General features: G+C 42.0%; 1 protein-coding gene across 6 annotated transcripts in view; it reads left to right on the top strand.

Annotated features, from left to right (window-relative positions):
• The first annotated feature begins 615 nt into the window (after positions 1–615).
• Positions 616–16,484, top strand: part of LOC139268845 (paxillin-like) — a 138,817-nt gene continuing 122,948 nt past the window's right edge. For 5 of the 6 annotated variants that reach the window (XM_070887604.1, XM_070887608.1, XM_070887607.1 and 2 more), the window contains exon 1: positions 616–784. In XM_070887604.1, the coding sequence (XP_070743705.1) occupies positions 772–784 (13 nt within the window). In that variant the 5' untranslated portion in view covers positions 616–771. Of the gene's footprint in view, positions 785–1,150; positions 1,249–16,484 lie in introns of those variants that run through there. The other variant, XM_070887605.1, reaches the window with a different exon arrangement.

Here is a 16,484-nt window from a genome sequence, read left to right as displayed (position 1 = left end):
TTTTCCCCTTTCCCCCCCCTTTTCCCCTTCCCCCCCCCTTTTCCCCTTCCCCCCCCCTTTTCCCCTTTCCCCCCTCCCCCCCCTTTTCCCCTTTCCCCCCTCCCCCCCCTTTTCCCCTTTCCCCCCTCCCCCCCCCTTTTCCCCCCTCCCCCCCCTTTTCCCCCCTCCCCCCCCCTTTTCCCCCCTCCCCCCCCCTTTTCCCCCCTCCCCCCCCCCCCTTTTCCCCCCTCCCCCCCCCCCCCCTTTTCCCCCCTCCCCCCCCCTTTTCCCCCCTCCCCCCCCTTTTCCCCCCTCCCCCCCCCTTTTCCCCCCTCTCCCCCCCCCTTTCCCCCCTCCCCCCCCCTTTCCCCCCCTCCCCCCCCCTTTCCCCCCCTCCCCCCCCCTTTCCCCCCCTCCCCCCCCCTTTCCCCCCTCCCCCCCCCTTTCCCCCCTCCCCCCCCCTTTTCCCCTCCTCCCCCCCCCTTTTCCCCTCCTCCCCCCCTTTTCCCCTCCCTCCCCCCCCTTTTCCCCTTTCCCCCCCCTTTTCCCCTTTCCCCCCTTCCCCCTTCCCAGTCCCACAGGCAGGTGTTGGAGCGCGCTCCCGCGTGCCTCTGCCATGCGCGCGCATCCCCACTCAGCGCCCGGCGCGTTGCTAGGAGCCCCCCGCCCTCCCCTGCTCGAGCCCGAGCCTCGGGCTGCCTCACTCGGCAGCTGTCTGTGTGTCGAAGCGGAGCCCACGGTGCTGGGCTCAGCACCTCGCATCCCGCGGACTCAGTGTGCCGCAGCCCGAACATGGATGACCTGGGTAAGTGAGGCCGGCATTGAGTGAGTGAGGACCGCCCGCGCCCCGTAACTGCACTGAGCGGCGGCGGCCAGGCCGCACAGCTAGCCCGGGCTGCCAGTGCTGGCCAGGCCGTCTCCCGGCCCCGGCGGCACGCGAAATGGCAGGAGGCCGGCGTGCGGCTGCGGTCTGTGGGTGAGGGGCTCTCCCGCTGGCGGGTGAGAGGACGACCTCCCCTTGGGCTGGCAGGCGGGCGGGCGGGCTCCGTCCTCCCTCCTCCCTCCGCTCTCCCGGACATGGCGCTCAGTCTCTCGCTCCCTGTACCACAGCACAGCCGCTGGAAGTTTGTTTGGAGGATTTGAAAAGTTTCCTGTTTGTTCGGGATCTCCGGAGTTGAAAGGATCGTTTGTAGCGAGGGACCGGCCTCTGGGCAAGAAACTTTCTCAGTCGCAGTGATTAATGATTCGATCAGCAGTTCATGGGCGATGGTGATCTGATTTAACTCTCCTCGAGAGGGATCTGTGGATCATGGGGAATCAGTGTCCCCTTGGGATCAGGGATCCGTGGGGTGCGGGGATCAGGGAACGGTGGGATACGGGGGAAAATGATCTGTGGGATACGGGTAACAGGCATCAGTGATCCATTGGGATTCGGAATAGAGATCAAGGATCTGTGGGGAATAAGGAGCAGGGAGTTGAGTGGGCACAGGGAATAGGGATCTGTGGGGACACTGGGAATAAGAATCGGGGATCTCTGCGGTATGAGGAATAACTAAGGGATTAGACGTGTCTGAGGGCAAGGGACTTAATAAAATTAGGGGGACACGGGGGAAAAACAAATGGGTCAGGGATCTGTGGGGGCATGGGCAGTAATGATCTGATTAACCTTTCATGTAGGTTATTGGGAAAATTGACTCCACTGGGGTTGTAGAGAGTAATAATTTAATTTTTTGTTGATGGCGTCACACAATAAATGATTTGATTACTTGTCCACTTTAATAACAATTCGATTAGCTGTTTATGGGGATCATATCGATGAATGGTTCGATTTCCCATTTTTAGGGGGGTTGGGCTGAGATCAACAACAACAACTTGTATTTATATCGCACCTTAACGTCGTAAAACTTCCCAAGATGGTTCACAGGAGTGTTATGATAAAACAAACAAATTTGACACACAAAATAGATCACAAGAAATAGAGATTGAGATAATTATTTACTGGTAATAGGAATTTGATCAGTTGTCCTTTTGGGCTGCAGGTAATGATAATTCCGTTGATCTTTCATAGAATTGTGAGATGTAGTAACTTGCTTTGGTGTCTGTGGAGACTAGCACTTTGATTTGACATCTTTGTTAAGAGGGAATGCATGCTATGCAAAGCTATTTGCAGCTTTTAAAGATATAGGCCCTTGCAGCTAAACCGGTATCCATGCCTGCTGGTGGTGTTTTTTGTAATCTCATTTAGATAAAAATAATGGGCGTTGGCAGATTCCTTTTGAGTTTGAATTTCCTCCGTCAGTTATAACAATGTGCAACATATGGCAAGGCAGCTTTTGTGTTAGAATGTACTGTTGCCGGTATAGGGGTATACAGCACATTTAAAAAAATATTTCTGTGTAAGCTGCTATGGTGATTATTACTCAATGTCTCTGGGAATCAAATATATCATATATACCAACCATTTCCAGTAAGGAGAGAAAGATGGTTTAGAGATTAGAACAGATAACTTTAGTTTAGAGTCCAGCCCAGAAAGAGGAAACCAAAGTGCAGTTTATCCCTCACACCATCAGTACCATGTAACACTCAAGACAGGCAGCATAAAAACACACGAGTGGGGTTTAAGAGAGCAATCTTGAGTGCCAATATGTCTTTCTTTAACAGCATGCCATGCTTAATTTGATAACTGATTGATGTTCTTAGCACAACAAGCAACAGAATATTCTACAATTAAAAGTTGTGTTAATAGTTGTATTGATCATCACTTTCCAGAAGGTAATGACAAGCTGTCCGGGCTAACAAGCGGCGGAATGTTCTGAGTTCACTAATGATTTATCCAGGACACTGCCCCTGAGTGATCCCAAGGGTCAGTTAGTGAGATCCACAATGTACTGTAAAGAAAATCTGACCTGGGCTTTGTTAGAATTTGCAACCTTTTCAGAAATGTGTTGTTTTTCTATTACCTCACCCATCTCCTGAGAGATTAAGTTAACAGCAATGTGGCAAATACTTCTGAATTTCAGGTGTGGATTAGCGCAAATGGAAGTGTTTTCTCTACCTTGTATTTTTTGACTTCCATAGTTTCCTTCCAAATAGTAGTAATGTCCGGATTGCAAGCTTTATCTGATTCTCAGTTCCTGTGCCTGACCCAATTTCATTTGGAGCTGTACAGCAGTTGTTGATGCAGTGCTTGTTCCAAATCATAAACATGATGTGCATTGCTTATTGGAAATGTTTTAATTTCAACAAGAACAAAATCAAACACAGAGAGGCACCAATTGTATATCGGTAACCTTAACATGATTTGCAGAGTTATGGGGAAAGAAGAAATTTGAAGGGCTATGGGGAAAGAGAAGGGAAGTGTGTCTAATTGGATAACCCTTCAAAGAGCTGGCACAGACATGATGGCCTCCTTCTGTATGATTCTGTGCTTTGAGAGGGATGTATAATATATCAGCAAAGTTGAAGGGTTGGAGGGTAGAGTATACTGCAACATGTGGGGGATGGACCAGTTATAGTAGAATAGAGAAGAATAGGAGATGGACTACTGTAGTGGAATAGAGTCATAGAACACTATAACATATAAATATGCCATTCGATCCATCAAGACTTTGCCAGTGTTTTTCTTCATATGAGCCACCTAGGCTAATCCCACTCTTTTGTTCGTTCCCCATACCGTTTAACTTTATTTTTAGCAGTTCTCGGGATGCTGGAATCCTAACTTTAATCCAAACTATTATCCCAGACTCTACCCACATCCCTAATCCTGATTACCTTGGACCCGGACCAACCCGAAACCCTTACCCTAAAATGACCTCAACCATGATCCTTACCACGATCTTAACCTAAACCTCTCAAGAATCGAACATGTGCTTCGAACCCCAACTCTTGATGCCAACCCACAACACTTAAATAAGCAGCACCCATAGAACAAGCAACCCTAAAGTAGGAAGTTACAGTTTGATGGGGATCAAAATCAACCCCACTACCATACTCCCAGCCGGGGATAAGAAAAACTGCTCAAAACAAGGATAATGGCAAGTTAAACAGGACAAAAAGCAATAGAAAGCATGAGCCAAACAAAAGTTGCAGGTACCAGTGAATCAAAATAACCCGAGAAATGAAAATACGAACACGAGAGGGGACAACCTCCCTCCTGCCTGCACCCCCTAACCCTGGCATGGCCACATTTATTGTCCTTGAAATGTGGTGGGCTCTCTTAAATTGCTGGTTTGTAGCAACTGAATGGCTTGCTAGGCCACTTCAGAATGCACTGTCAATTGAGAGTATTGGGTGATGGACCAGTGTAGTGGCTTAAGAGAAGGAGAGGGGATAGACTAATACAGTGTGTTACGAGAGGGATGAGGGATAGGCCAGCATAGAGCAATACAGGAGGAATCGAGGATAGACCATTGTAGTGGATATGAGAGCGAGATGGGGAAAAGGATGGTGAACAGTGTACTGGGGTACACAAAGCCAGTGATCATGAGGGTGTATTAGTACCATTTTGAAATGTTACTATTGAACTGAGGAATTGAAGTTTCTCCACAGTGGCACAGACTAGCTGAGCGAGCCGTTGCTGCACAGTAGAATGTGCAGGAAGAGTTGCACAAAATATTTACAAAACATTCTCCCACCAATCTATTTTTGTGACTTCAGTGTGAGGAACAGAAATCAAAATGTCGTGGTCTGAAGATTGATTTCTGGGTGCAGCAGATACCATTCTGTATATAGCAGAAACATTTGCAGTGACAGCTATAGCCCCCTTTCCATTCTTTATATTTAAAAAAAAATATTCCCTTGCCATTTCACTTAGTAACCACTTTCCCTTACAGATTGGAGACACACATCTCTCCTCATTGATACAGTGTGAGCATACAGACAGTTCTTTGATTCACGACCATGGTTTCTGCACTGGAACCCACTGAACATGAGCAGTTCTTTGTAGATTTTATAGAGAACCATGTCCTCTACTCACTCTGCAGTGCTTGAAGGAACAGGGTATATGAGGACGTATGGGCACTTTTCAATTTAAAAAAAAAACATAGAAATAATGAGAAGTAAGGGGAAAAACACTGTTGAAAATGAATTTTAGAGGAACAAAATGAAAAAACCCAGTGTAAATTGAAAGGCCAAGGGAGATGTTTCCCCTTTCAAAGGTGTTTGGTTACCTGGCTATGCTTTTTGGACGATAACAATTTGGTTTCTGTTAACTTTTTTACTCCTATTTACTGTTAGGGTGATGGTCTGAAATGGCAGCTTCTACTAACCCAGCTTCCAGTGACAATACTGTAAGCACCATTACACATTGGTGGAAGGGGGATAGAGTATAAAAGCAGGGAAGTCCTGCTCCAACTCTACAGGGCTTTGGTAAGACCACACCTGGAGTACTGCGTACAGTTTTGGTTTCCTTATTTGAGGAATGATATACTTGCATTGGAGGCAGTTCAGAGAAGGTTCACGAGGTTGATTCCTGAGATGAAGAGGTTGTCATATGAAGAAAGATTAAGCAGATTGGGCCTATACTCATTGGAGTTTAGAAGAATGAGAAGTGATCTTATTGAAACATATGGGATTCTCAAAAATCTTGATAGGGTAGATGCAGAGAGGATGTTTCCCCTCATGAGGGAATCTAGAACTAGGGGGCATAGTTTCAGAATAAGGGGTCACCCATTTAAGACAAATAAGGAGTTTCTTCTCTGAGGGTCGTGAATCTTTAGAATTCTCTACCCCAGGGAGCTGTGGAGGAGATAGACAGATTTTTGAATGATAAGGAAGTCAAGGGTTATGGGGAGCGGGTGAAGTGGAGTTGAGGCCAGGATCAGATCAGCCATGATATTGAATGGTGGAGCAGGCACGAGGGGCCAAATGGCTTACACCTGCTCCTATTTCTTATGTAGAAGGGGCAATCCCAACATCTGAGGATGGAATGCCTCTTGGCTAACTATGGATAGAATGGGGAGAAGGGTCCTCAGTGGCTGAACATAGATTGGAAAGTGTACGAAAGAAAGAACTTGCATTTATATAGCACCTACCACCTAGCACCTATAGCAGGACGTCCTAAAGCACTTTATAACCAATTTACAGCTTTTACTTCTGAAATGTAATCACTATTGTAATGTAGGAAAACGTGGTAGTCAATTTGTGCATAGTAATGAAATACATTACCAGATGAGGGATAAATATTGGCCAGAACCTGGATGCAATCCACTGCCTTTCTTCGAATAATGCCGTGGGATCTTTTATGTCCTCCTGAGAGGACAGACAAGACCTCAGTTTAACGTTTCATCCGAAAGGCAGTACCTCTGACAGTGCAGCACTCCCTCAGTACCGCACTGAAGTGCTAGCCTAGATTACGTGCTCAAGTCTCTGAAGTGGAGCTTGAAGCCATAACCTCTGACTTAGAGGCGCAAGTATTGCCAATGTAAAGAAGAGATTATTGATTCCTGCTGTTGCCTATAGATTAAAATGTGCTGAAAGATTTGGTAGAAAAGGTAGTAATTCATTTTTAACCACACATTTCCATTGAATGTGCTTTTATCTTTCATTGGAACCTGTCAGTTCCTTTCACTGGAAAGCTCAAGACATAGCTCTGAGCCTCAGTGGCGCATGTAAACATAGATAAGGAAGGACTAGCCCAAGTAAAGAAACCACTGTGGTCTGTGGAAAGGTCATATGTTTTAGTGCTTTACAGATTGCTGTTTAACATCAGATCTAGCACACTATTATACAGCTGTTCTGTTTAATCTGTGTCAGTGCAGCAGAGTAAAGCTTTATTAGTGGAGATTGGCAGCCATTAGCAGTGGCGATCAGTCTAGTGAGCTTGTGACCGTTTACATTACAGAACTCACTAAGTGCAGATGCCCACATGATATGTGATAATCTAATATAGAAATTTCATATAGAAGGTAGCGGGGATTTGAAATGTTAACCACTTCATTGTTGTGAAGAGTTTAGCACTATATATGAACAGCTTCATGGTCCATTTTGGAATGTTAATGTTTAGGGGCTGCCTTGGTATGACATCTCTAAAAGGATTAAACTTGAATGTTTGTTCAACAACCTTCACAAGTCGTTAAACCAAAGCTTTAGTGGTTCAAATACATTAGCAATTACATCAGTGGAACTGGGAAATCGGTGATGCGGTGTCAGGGATTTTGATGGTAAAATCTGCTAGTGTCTCTGCTGTGCATGCGTTTGTGCGTCGATCTAGCATTTTGTTCCTTCGGGTGGAGCTTTGCAATAAATCCACCGTAACCATTTCAGTGTGGCATTTGTAATCGCTCTGTAACTACAAGGTGTATAAATTCAGCATGTTCTCAGCAGTGAATACTTGAATACTGAATCAAGGTGTGCACCAGAACACAGAGAATTTTGTGATTCTTCATTCTCCCCCTAATTGATGATCTATTTTAAGATTGTAGTTTTGAGTGAAGCTGTATCTTTTGCTTTCCACCGCTCTAATTTCTACTTTCCGTATTTGACGCTTTGCTCACTTTTCTTTCTGTCTTCATGATATAGAATTCCCTTTCTCTCTACTTTGTTCGTGAAATCAAGAATGTGCTCCACTCACATTGTTCATGTCCTGTGTGGTTTGATTTTTTTTTTTTCCTTCCAACTTTTATTAGATAAATAAAGGCCTGGATTTTGCAGTCAGCGCAGAAGAGACGGCGCTCACTGCTGACCTCGCAGAAAGCTGCCCACAAAGATTTAGCGGGCTCTGCGACGTTGATTTCTCCTATTGCATTGTCAATTTCATTCTGGCACTATCTATAGGGGATTGCTGATATCCAGGAATGGTGATGTCATCAAGCAGGCTGAGCAGTCAATCAGATTGAGGAATTCTCTCAGTCAGCAAACCAGGAAGTTAAAAGCACTGATTTATCATTCATTTTTTAATCATTTTATAGAGAGTGAAATAAAGATTGGGACATACACATGGGATTAAGGTAGAACTAAAATATAACAAACTTAAAAAAAAAAATTTTCTTTTTATTATTTTAAAAATACATGGAATTTTTATCATGGATTGGAAGGAATGACACTCCAGAATTATTAAGAGTTTTTTGGGGCCAGAGAGCTTGTTCAGCAGTAATTATGACTTAGTATGCTGTTTAAAAACTCAGTTAACACTTCATTCAACAAGGCTTAACTTTTCCAATGATTTTTACAGTGAGAATAAATAATGTGTAAAAAGTTGAGGTTCACTGATTCTGTGCTGATTGCATCTGTGGAGACTGCAACAGCACACCCTGTGGAGGAGCAGGGTATCACTGACAGCAAATTCCATATTTTCGTGTTTTAACTGCACATGTGTGGACGCTAGAAGTTGCTATCAGTTTTACACAATCATGAGGGTAAACACTGGCAGTTTCACTGTCATTACAATTACAAATCCGGGCCAATAGAATTCCCCTTCCTATGGTATGTCATTTGTGGTACGTCAATGCCTGACATTGAGTCGACAGCACAGAAAGAGGCCATTTGGCCCAACTGGTCCGGTGTTTATTCTCCACACAAGCCACCCCATCCCTCTTCATCTAATCCTATCAGCATATCCTTTGCTTCCTTTCTCCCTCATGTGCTTATCTAGCTTCCCCTTAAATGCATCTATACTATTCATCTCAACTACTCCTTGTGGTAGTGACTTCCACATTCTAACTACTCTCTGGTAAAGAAGTTCCTCTTGAATTCCCTATTGGATTTATTAGCGACTATCTTGTATTTAAGGCTCCTAGTTTTGGACTCCCTTAACGTCTACCCATAACCTTAAAGACCTCTCTCAGACCATCCCTAGTCTTCTCTTTTCTAGAGAAAGAAGCCCTAGCCTGGTCAATCTTTCCTGATAGACTTAACCTCGCAGTTCTGGTATCATCCCAGTAAATCTATTTTGCACCATCTCTGCTGCCTCTATATTCTTTTTATAATATGGAGACCAGAACTGTTCACAATACCCCAAGTGTGGTATAACCAAGGTTCTATGCAGATTAAATATAACCGCTCTGCTTTTCAGTTCTCTTTTTCTAGAAATGAACCTCAGTGCTTTGTTTACTTTATTTATGGCCTTATTAACCTGCATCACTACTTTTCGTGATTTGTGTATCTGCATCCCTAGATCTCTTTGCTCTTGTACCCCATTTAGACTCTTTTATTTTCCAAGGAGTGTGTGGCCTCCTTATTCTTCCTAACAAAGTGCACTCCCTCACACTTATCTATATTGAAATTTCTTTACATGCTTATTTTGCCAGTTTAGTAATGTCATTTTGTATTTTGTTGCAGTCCTCCTCGGTATTAACTATGGGAGGGAAATTGATTATCGCCCCGTTTGGGGGCGGGAAACTTGGCGCAAGATGCTAATGTTTCCCTGCTCTCAAAACATTGACTTAATGCTTCACTCTGTTTGGCATTCTGAAATGGTAATAGATATTCTGGTTGATTTCTGGTTGTGGAAGATGGCTATGGTGTAGAAAGTCACTGTAATTCTGCAGAAAGATGCCTGTAATACTAGAAAGATACATCTTTAACTCTATACAGCGAAATGGGTGTAGTGTTGGAAATATATCCTTTTGACTGACCCCCTTACCCAATGTCATCTTTCTTTTGTCAAGACACCCTTGAGTAGTTTTTACAGCTACTGGCAGCCCTTTAATACCTTTGTCAATAATCTTTGTTCATGTCTGAGCTTAAGACATTAAGTTTTGACAGGATATTTTCCTAATGTTTGACTGTAATGCCTCCCTAAAGGGAGATGTCCTCACCTGATATCTGCACACAAACACTTACTAGAAGAGACCACTGGACAGCGCTGAGTGAGACTTCTCCCTAGCCAAGGAACAATAAGGTCACCCATAGTGCCCCACTGTCATCTCAGCTGAGATCCACTTATTTGGTACACATCAGCGATCAAACATGGGACTTCCTGATCTGCATGAATTAGTACTTTACCACAATAAATATTGTACATTTATGACTAAGTCACCAAGGTTGCCATACCTCACCCACTTTGACTCTACAGAGGAAAATGATTGAGGCATTGACAGGAAATCCGTTTAACTCTCTGCTGCCATAATCTTGACAAAAAAACATGCAAATAACCCAGCCTCTCTTTTTGGTGCTGTGGTGCGAATGATGTGTGTTGGCTAACTACTTCTCCTCATCCTCAGGTGATGCTTCATTTCTTCAAACATCAACACTCAGCATAATAGAGCTCTTGGGTGACTAGGAAACTTACAAGTACAAAAATGTTCAAATTGTGTTGTCCATGTTGTAGGACCTAGGAATATAGGAACAGGAGTAGGCCATTTTGCCCCTCGAGCCTATTCTGCTAACCAGTGAGATCATGGCTGTTCTATGACCTAACTCCATATACCTGCCTTTTCCCCATATCGCTTAATACTTTGGTTAACAAAAATCTATCAATCTCAATGAAAATTAACAATTGACCGAGTACCAACTGCCGTTTGGGATTTCAGGGCTTATTTGTATATCTCCTAATTAGGGAGGAGGTAAAGCTGATGGTGTTTCAAAGGTTAGTCATCTGCATCACTACTGAGGCAGGAACATAAACCTGTTGATATTCCTGAAATTATTCACATAAATCCCACACAAAGGGTCAATGACCATGTTCACATTCCATGGATTGTGTGATGTCTTAATAATGGAGAGAATAAGCCTATCTGTATGCTGGGGTTATTCATGTGAAACAAGCACAAGGAGAAATGCTTTGAACTTGTACTTTAGAAACTTTTGCCCCAGCGATCTGAGTACTGTTAGAAATTCTATTGGAAATTTGTTGCTTGCATTGTGACTAAGTGGAAATAAATCTTTAATGTCTTCTCCTGCTTAATTCTGTATACGTATTTAGATGGGAGCACTGCATCCTATCCTGGAAGCTCTGTATTTAGCTGTGAACATAGTGGCTCCTTATTAGGATGACATTACTCTGAATTTAGATTGAACGTGTCTCCTGATTAGGATGACATTGCCCTGTATTTATATTTGAGCACATTTCCTCCCCCTGACCCAGATGGTGTTGCTCTGCATCCAATTCAGGATTTTTGTGCCATCTGCTATTGTATTGATGAAGTTGAAGGAAATAAAAAGAAACCTAGATTGTTACAGGATGGAAAGTGTTCCGGGGAAGGAGTGGGAATCACCATCCTTGCCACGGTTGGATTTTGATCTCAATGCTGAAATGTAAAATTCAGTGACAACTGCAAGTTCCTTTTATATTTATGCTTCAGTGCTGAGATCGGCGTCTAGAAGAGGAAAAGATGCTGATCCCTGATCAGAGGATTGGTATTTAGTATGAGGCAGATCTGGTAGATTTGTGGTAGCTTATTTACCCTACCAGAAAACTCAACATGGCACATCTCTGGAAGGCTACAAATTGTTGCAAAGGATAGTTGAATTTTATTCTGAAGTACAGATTGATAATGTATAACTCCCCAAGAATATTGTTCTCCTTGAAACAAAATGGAAATTGGGCTGGATTTTAATTTTTAGTTATATAAATTTATAAGTTTGATTTTGAAGCTTATCATTTCACCTGTTAAATTGAGTAATGTTGTGACACAATGCGATTATCCCATTTCATAAAGGCAGCAATTTACAATTTTGTTGGTACTTCCTTCACTCTGCTAGGTGAAACAGGAGTTTCTCCCTCCAAAGAGTGGTACTTGGCAAAGAGTGGTCTCTGAATTCTTTGGACACACAATCAAAATGGAAGCCAGCTAATTCATGTTAGGAAATAAAAATGTCTTCCCTGTAGTTTATATATTTTTTTAACTTCTGGCATTTGTAAAGTGAAATTTAAAATTGATCAGTGAGTGTGAATGAATCAAATCCGATATGTTGATATAATTACTGGGGATTCCCTAAAGAGAATCAAAATTATGTTTCTACACAGATTTCCTAAGAAAAGCTCTGGGAGTAGCTGTAGTCTAGTTTATTTTGGGATGCATTGTGTTAGCTGTACCATTCTGGATCTGCAAGTTCAGGAATTATTTGTTTCAAAAAATGATTCAATTTATTATATAGCTACCAGGGCAGGCGCATTGTTATTTCTATCCTAAGACTCAATAAGTCATGCCACAGATTTAATTATCTGAACTCTTACTGTACAAGGCTCTATAATCGCTGTTAGGGACCTTCCAGTATTCAATCACGTGTCTAAATACCTGAGCGTTACAAACCATGTACCCGGGAAACCCTTTTTCCATGCTACCAATGGTAGTTGCACACAGGAAGACCTTAATTCATCTAGGCTATCCAGACTCGGCTATAATTAATTTGAACATTCTATAACTAAAAAAAATAGTTTCTGAAACAGAAATATTTATGTCAGTTAAATCTAACATATCATTCGTTATGTTATATTCTGGTACATAGGTGTACTTAAAGGGAGCTATTGGACTCAAAGCAACTTATGTTTAACACTCAGAATGGCACTGCCATTATCTAGTTTCTATCCCTAATTAATTTTTGCCATTTCTTTACACATTGAATCAAAGCAGGCTTCGAACTGGACATTTTCCATTTGCTGAGAACAGCCATTGATTGTTGTGGAGAGATTAACAGCTTTTTGTTATCAGATCACGATGTTGCTCTGCTCACTGCTAGCTGGAATTGTCTGGACATCTAGGAATTCTATGACTTTAAAGCTATTTTTAAACTGGAGTACCATATAGCCATTAGATCATAATCTCCTTTTCTCCAGGACAAAACTGGCCGCCTTAAATCTGAAAAGCCCCTTCATGTTGCTGTTTATAGGTTCTCAAGTATTTTAGCCCTCCGTGTGACACTTATGATCTGGAGATAAAAGGCTGCTAACTGCCTGACCAAAGTATGTACTTAGTCCTAGTAAGTGGAAATATTCCCTTTGAAACTTGTTTTATATTTCTGTGTCGATAAAATAATAAAAATTAATCAATAAAAACATTGAATATTTCAAGGCCAGAAGACCACTTTTTAGTCCACCTCTCTCCTATCCAAGCAGTTATAACTACATGTTTCTCCAAGGTCAAATGGACAAGTAAGCTGCTTGCCCTTATAACCTCCATTGGTAAGCTGCTCCAAAAAAAAATCAGTGATAAAAGATAGTGTGTAAATGTATTGTGCTGAAGTTGGTTGAAACTCAATATCACATTTTAACATCTAGTGCATTGCTGTGTATCACAGTTAGAATAACTTTCTTCCAATTCTTTTGTTTCTTACTTTCTCCATTTGTTCCTTCAAGCTAATTTAGGAGAAAGGGATGGCAAAACCTGTGCAGATTTTCCCAGTTGTTCTAGGAGGCTTGAAAGATATGGCAGGGGATGCTATTTTCCAGTTTCTTCCTCTTGCCTTTAAAGGGATTTGTTAGCAAGGCGATAATGTACCCCAGGAACTGTGATTCTAACTTGGCATTCCCTGAAATGGGATTTGAATTTGGCCTGCTGTCTACAGAGAGGAATTCAGATCCCAGGCTCAAGTCAGAATTGTGACGGTGTTCAATTTCTGACTTGGAGACCTATCTGCAATACTGTTTTAATTTCAAAGTGCTCTGGTGTCAATTTGAAGGGGCTGAAAGTCATTGTCTCTGTGGTAAGTGATTTACTATTGGGGGGAGAGGGGCATTGGAATGACCTCCCTAATGCTTCCACAAATCTACTGACAAAATCTAATCAATAGTACATTGGATCAGCAGAATCATCAACATCTCCAGAGCTGACATTGTGCTCATATGTGTTTGGTGTTACTGTATAGATCAAAACCGCTGATAAATGCTGAAATGTTTGAGGTGGTGTGGAGGTTTTGCAGCATTGTTGCAATGGTGGGGTGTTTTGAAATTGTTTCGAGGAAAGCGTTTGTGACCGTTGTGGCCACATGTTTTTGGTGCTGGTAGATACAAAATTATCTGGAAATTTATTCATAGTATTATAGAATCATACAGCACAGAAAGAGGCCATCCGGCCCATCGTGCCTGTGCTGGTTCTGTGAGGGAGCTATCCAATTAGTTCAACTCCCCACTTCTTACCCATTAGCCCTGCAAATATTTCCTTTTTAAGTATATATCCAATTCCCTTTTGAAAGTTACTATTGAATCTGCTTCCACCACTCTGTTGACTTACCTGCTTCAGGTGCTTGCTCTGCACAAGGAAATTAATTAAGATCATTTCTCTCACAATGAGTTCTGATGAGCTTCTTTGAGATTGTAGACTACTTTACAATTTTAAAAAAACCTGTTTGTCCCTCTCTCCCCATTTGCGGATGATCCCAATGCTTGGATAAGTCCAGGTGTTGAAATGTGCACAATAAATTGCATTTTCATTGGAGGTCTTTGTTCACTGTAAAAATGACATAGGATTACATAGGATATATGGCACAGAAACAGGCCATTCGGCCCAACCAGTCCATGCCGGTGTTTATGCTCCACTCAAGCTTCCTCCCGTCTTTCCTCATCTAAATCTATCAGCATAACCTTCCTTTTCCCTCGTATGCTTGTCTAGCCTCTCCTTAAATGCATCTATACTATTCGCTTCAACCACTCCCTGTGGTAGCAAGTTCCACATTCTCACCACTCTTTGGGTAAATAATTTTCTTCTGAATTCCCCGTTGGATTTCTTGGTGACTATCTTGTATTGACGGCCTCTAGTTATGCTCATCCCGACAAATGAAAATATTCTCTCTCATTACATTCCCACGTTACATCAGTGACTACACTTCAAAAGTACTTCATTGGCTATATATAAAGTGCTTTGAGATGTCTAGTGGTCGTGAAAGGTGCTATACAAATGCAAATCTTTATTTTCTCTGTATCCACTCTATCAAAACCTTTCATAATTTTAAAGACCTCTATTAGGTCACCCCTCAGCCTTTTTCAATAGAAAAGAGACCCAGCCTATTCATCCTTTCCGGATATGTATACTCTCCCACTTCTGGTATCATCCTTGTAAATCTTCTCTGCACCCTCTCCAGTGCCTCTATATCCTTTTTATAATATGGCGATCGGAACTATACGCAGTACTTTTTAAGTGTGGTCCAACCAAGGCTCGATACAAGTTTAGTATAACTTCCCTACTTTTCAATTCTATACTTTTAGAAATAAACCCTAATGCTTGGTTTTCTTTTTTTATGGGTTTGCTAACCTGTGTCGCAACTTTGTGATTTGTGTATTTGTACTCCGAGATCCCTTTGTTCCTCTACCCCACCTAGACTCTCACACTCTAAGTAATGTGACCTCCCTAATCTTCCTACCAAAAAGACTACCTCCTATTTATTTGTGTTGAACTTCATTTGCCAATTATATGCCTATTCTACAAGTTTATTAATGTCCTCCAGTAATTTGTGTAGTCCTCATTAGTATTTCAATGAAGGTATACTTCATTGGCTGTAAAGCGCTTTGAGACGTCCGGTGGTCGTGAAAGGCGCTATATAAATCCAAGTCTGTCTTTTTTTATTGACTACCCCACCCAATGTGGTGTCATCCACAAATTTTGAAATTGTGTTTTGGATTCCAAGGTTTAAATCGTTTATATAAATAGTGAATAACAGTGGTCTCAGCACTGATCCTTGTGGAACACCACTGTCCACCTTCTGCCACTGTGAATAAGTTACCTTTTACCCCTATTCTCTACTTTCTGTCTTGAAGCCAGCTAGCTGTCCATCTTGATCTTTACCCCACTGACTTCTTTGTTAGCAATAGATTGTGATGTCCTTTTAAGGACGTGTGTATAGTCAGAATATTCTCTGGTAAACAAGCGTTACAATATGCAGCATTGGGTTTGCTAGGAATGTTGCTTTCTTCTGTGCTTGTGGAGCAAGCGTGTAGATTCTTGCTTCATAAAGGAATTTTGAGGGCTCCTGCATGGTCAGGTTGATTTCTGGTATGGAACAGTGGAATGAAGTACCAGGTGATGCTTGTAGAGTGGATAACAGAAATGGATCAGAATGTTGGAGGAAAAAGAGACACGAGAGACAACACAGAACTGAAAAAAAAGGGTTTAGTTTTTTTCTTAATTTTTCTGTATTTAACTTTCCATTACAGCTCTTGGCTTGTCGTGTATTGAGAATAAAAATTCCTGGTACAATCTGTACACTTTCAGATGTGAGAGATTTCAAACTTGTGCCTGTTCTTTTCTCTAACGTCTTCCAAATGTGATTTAAGCACCCTTCCCACCCAAAAAATATGGAAGGTGGAATTTAAGGAATGGCCATTAGTTAACCTAAACCTTGATCGTGCAGGCATGGGTTTAACTTTTTTCTGCTAGTTGCTCATTTGGACTACAGCCTATACTGTAAAATGAGTTTCTAAGTTGCTTCCCTTGTTAGAGTTGGCATTAAATATCTATATGTCACAATACTATGCATAGAGTGTGTAAAAATGCCAGAAGATGTGAGTTATACAACAATTTTTACAGTAATCAACAGTTGAATGCAGAGGACAACCGCAATGCATATGTGACCATGTTGTGATCACCTAAACATATTTCTTCGTTTTCTTGGGCGTAAACCACAAATATTTTTAT

This window comes from Pristiophorus japonicus, chromosome 8, assembly GCF_044704955.1.
Source record: "Pristiophorus japonicus isolate sPriJap1 chromosome 8, sPriJap1.hap1, whole genome shotgun sequence".
Classification (NCBI taxonomy): domain Eukaryota; kingdom Metazoa; phylum Chordata; class Chondrichthyes; family Pristiophoridae; genus Pristiophorus; species Pristiophorus japonicus.
Note: the sequence above shows the minus strand (reverse complement) of the source record. Positions and strands in the feature narration are given on the sequence as shown.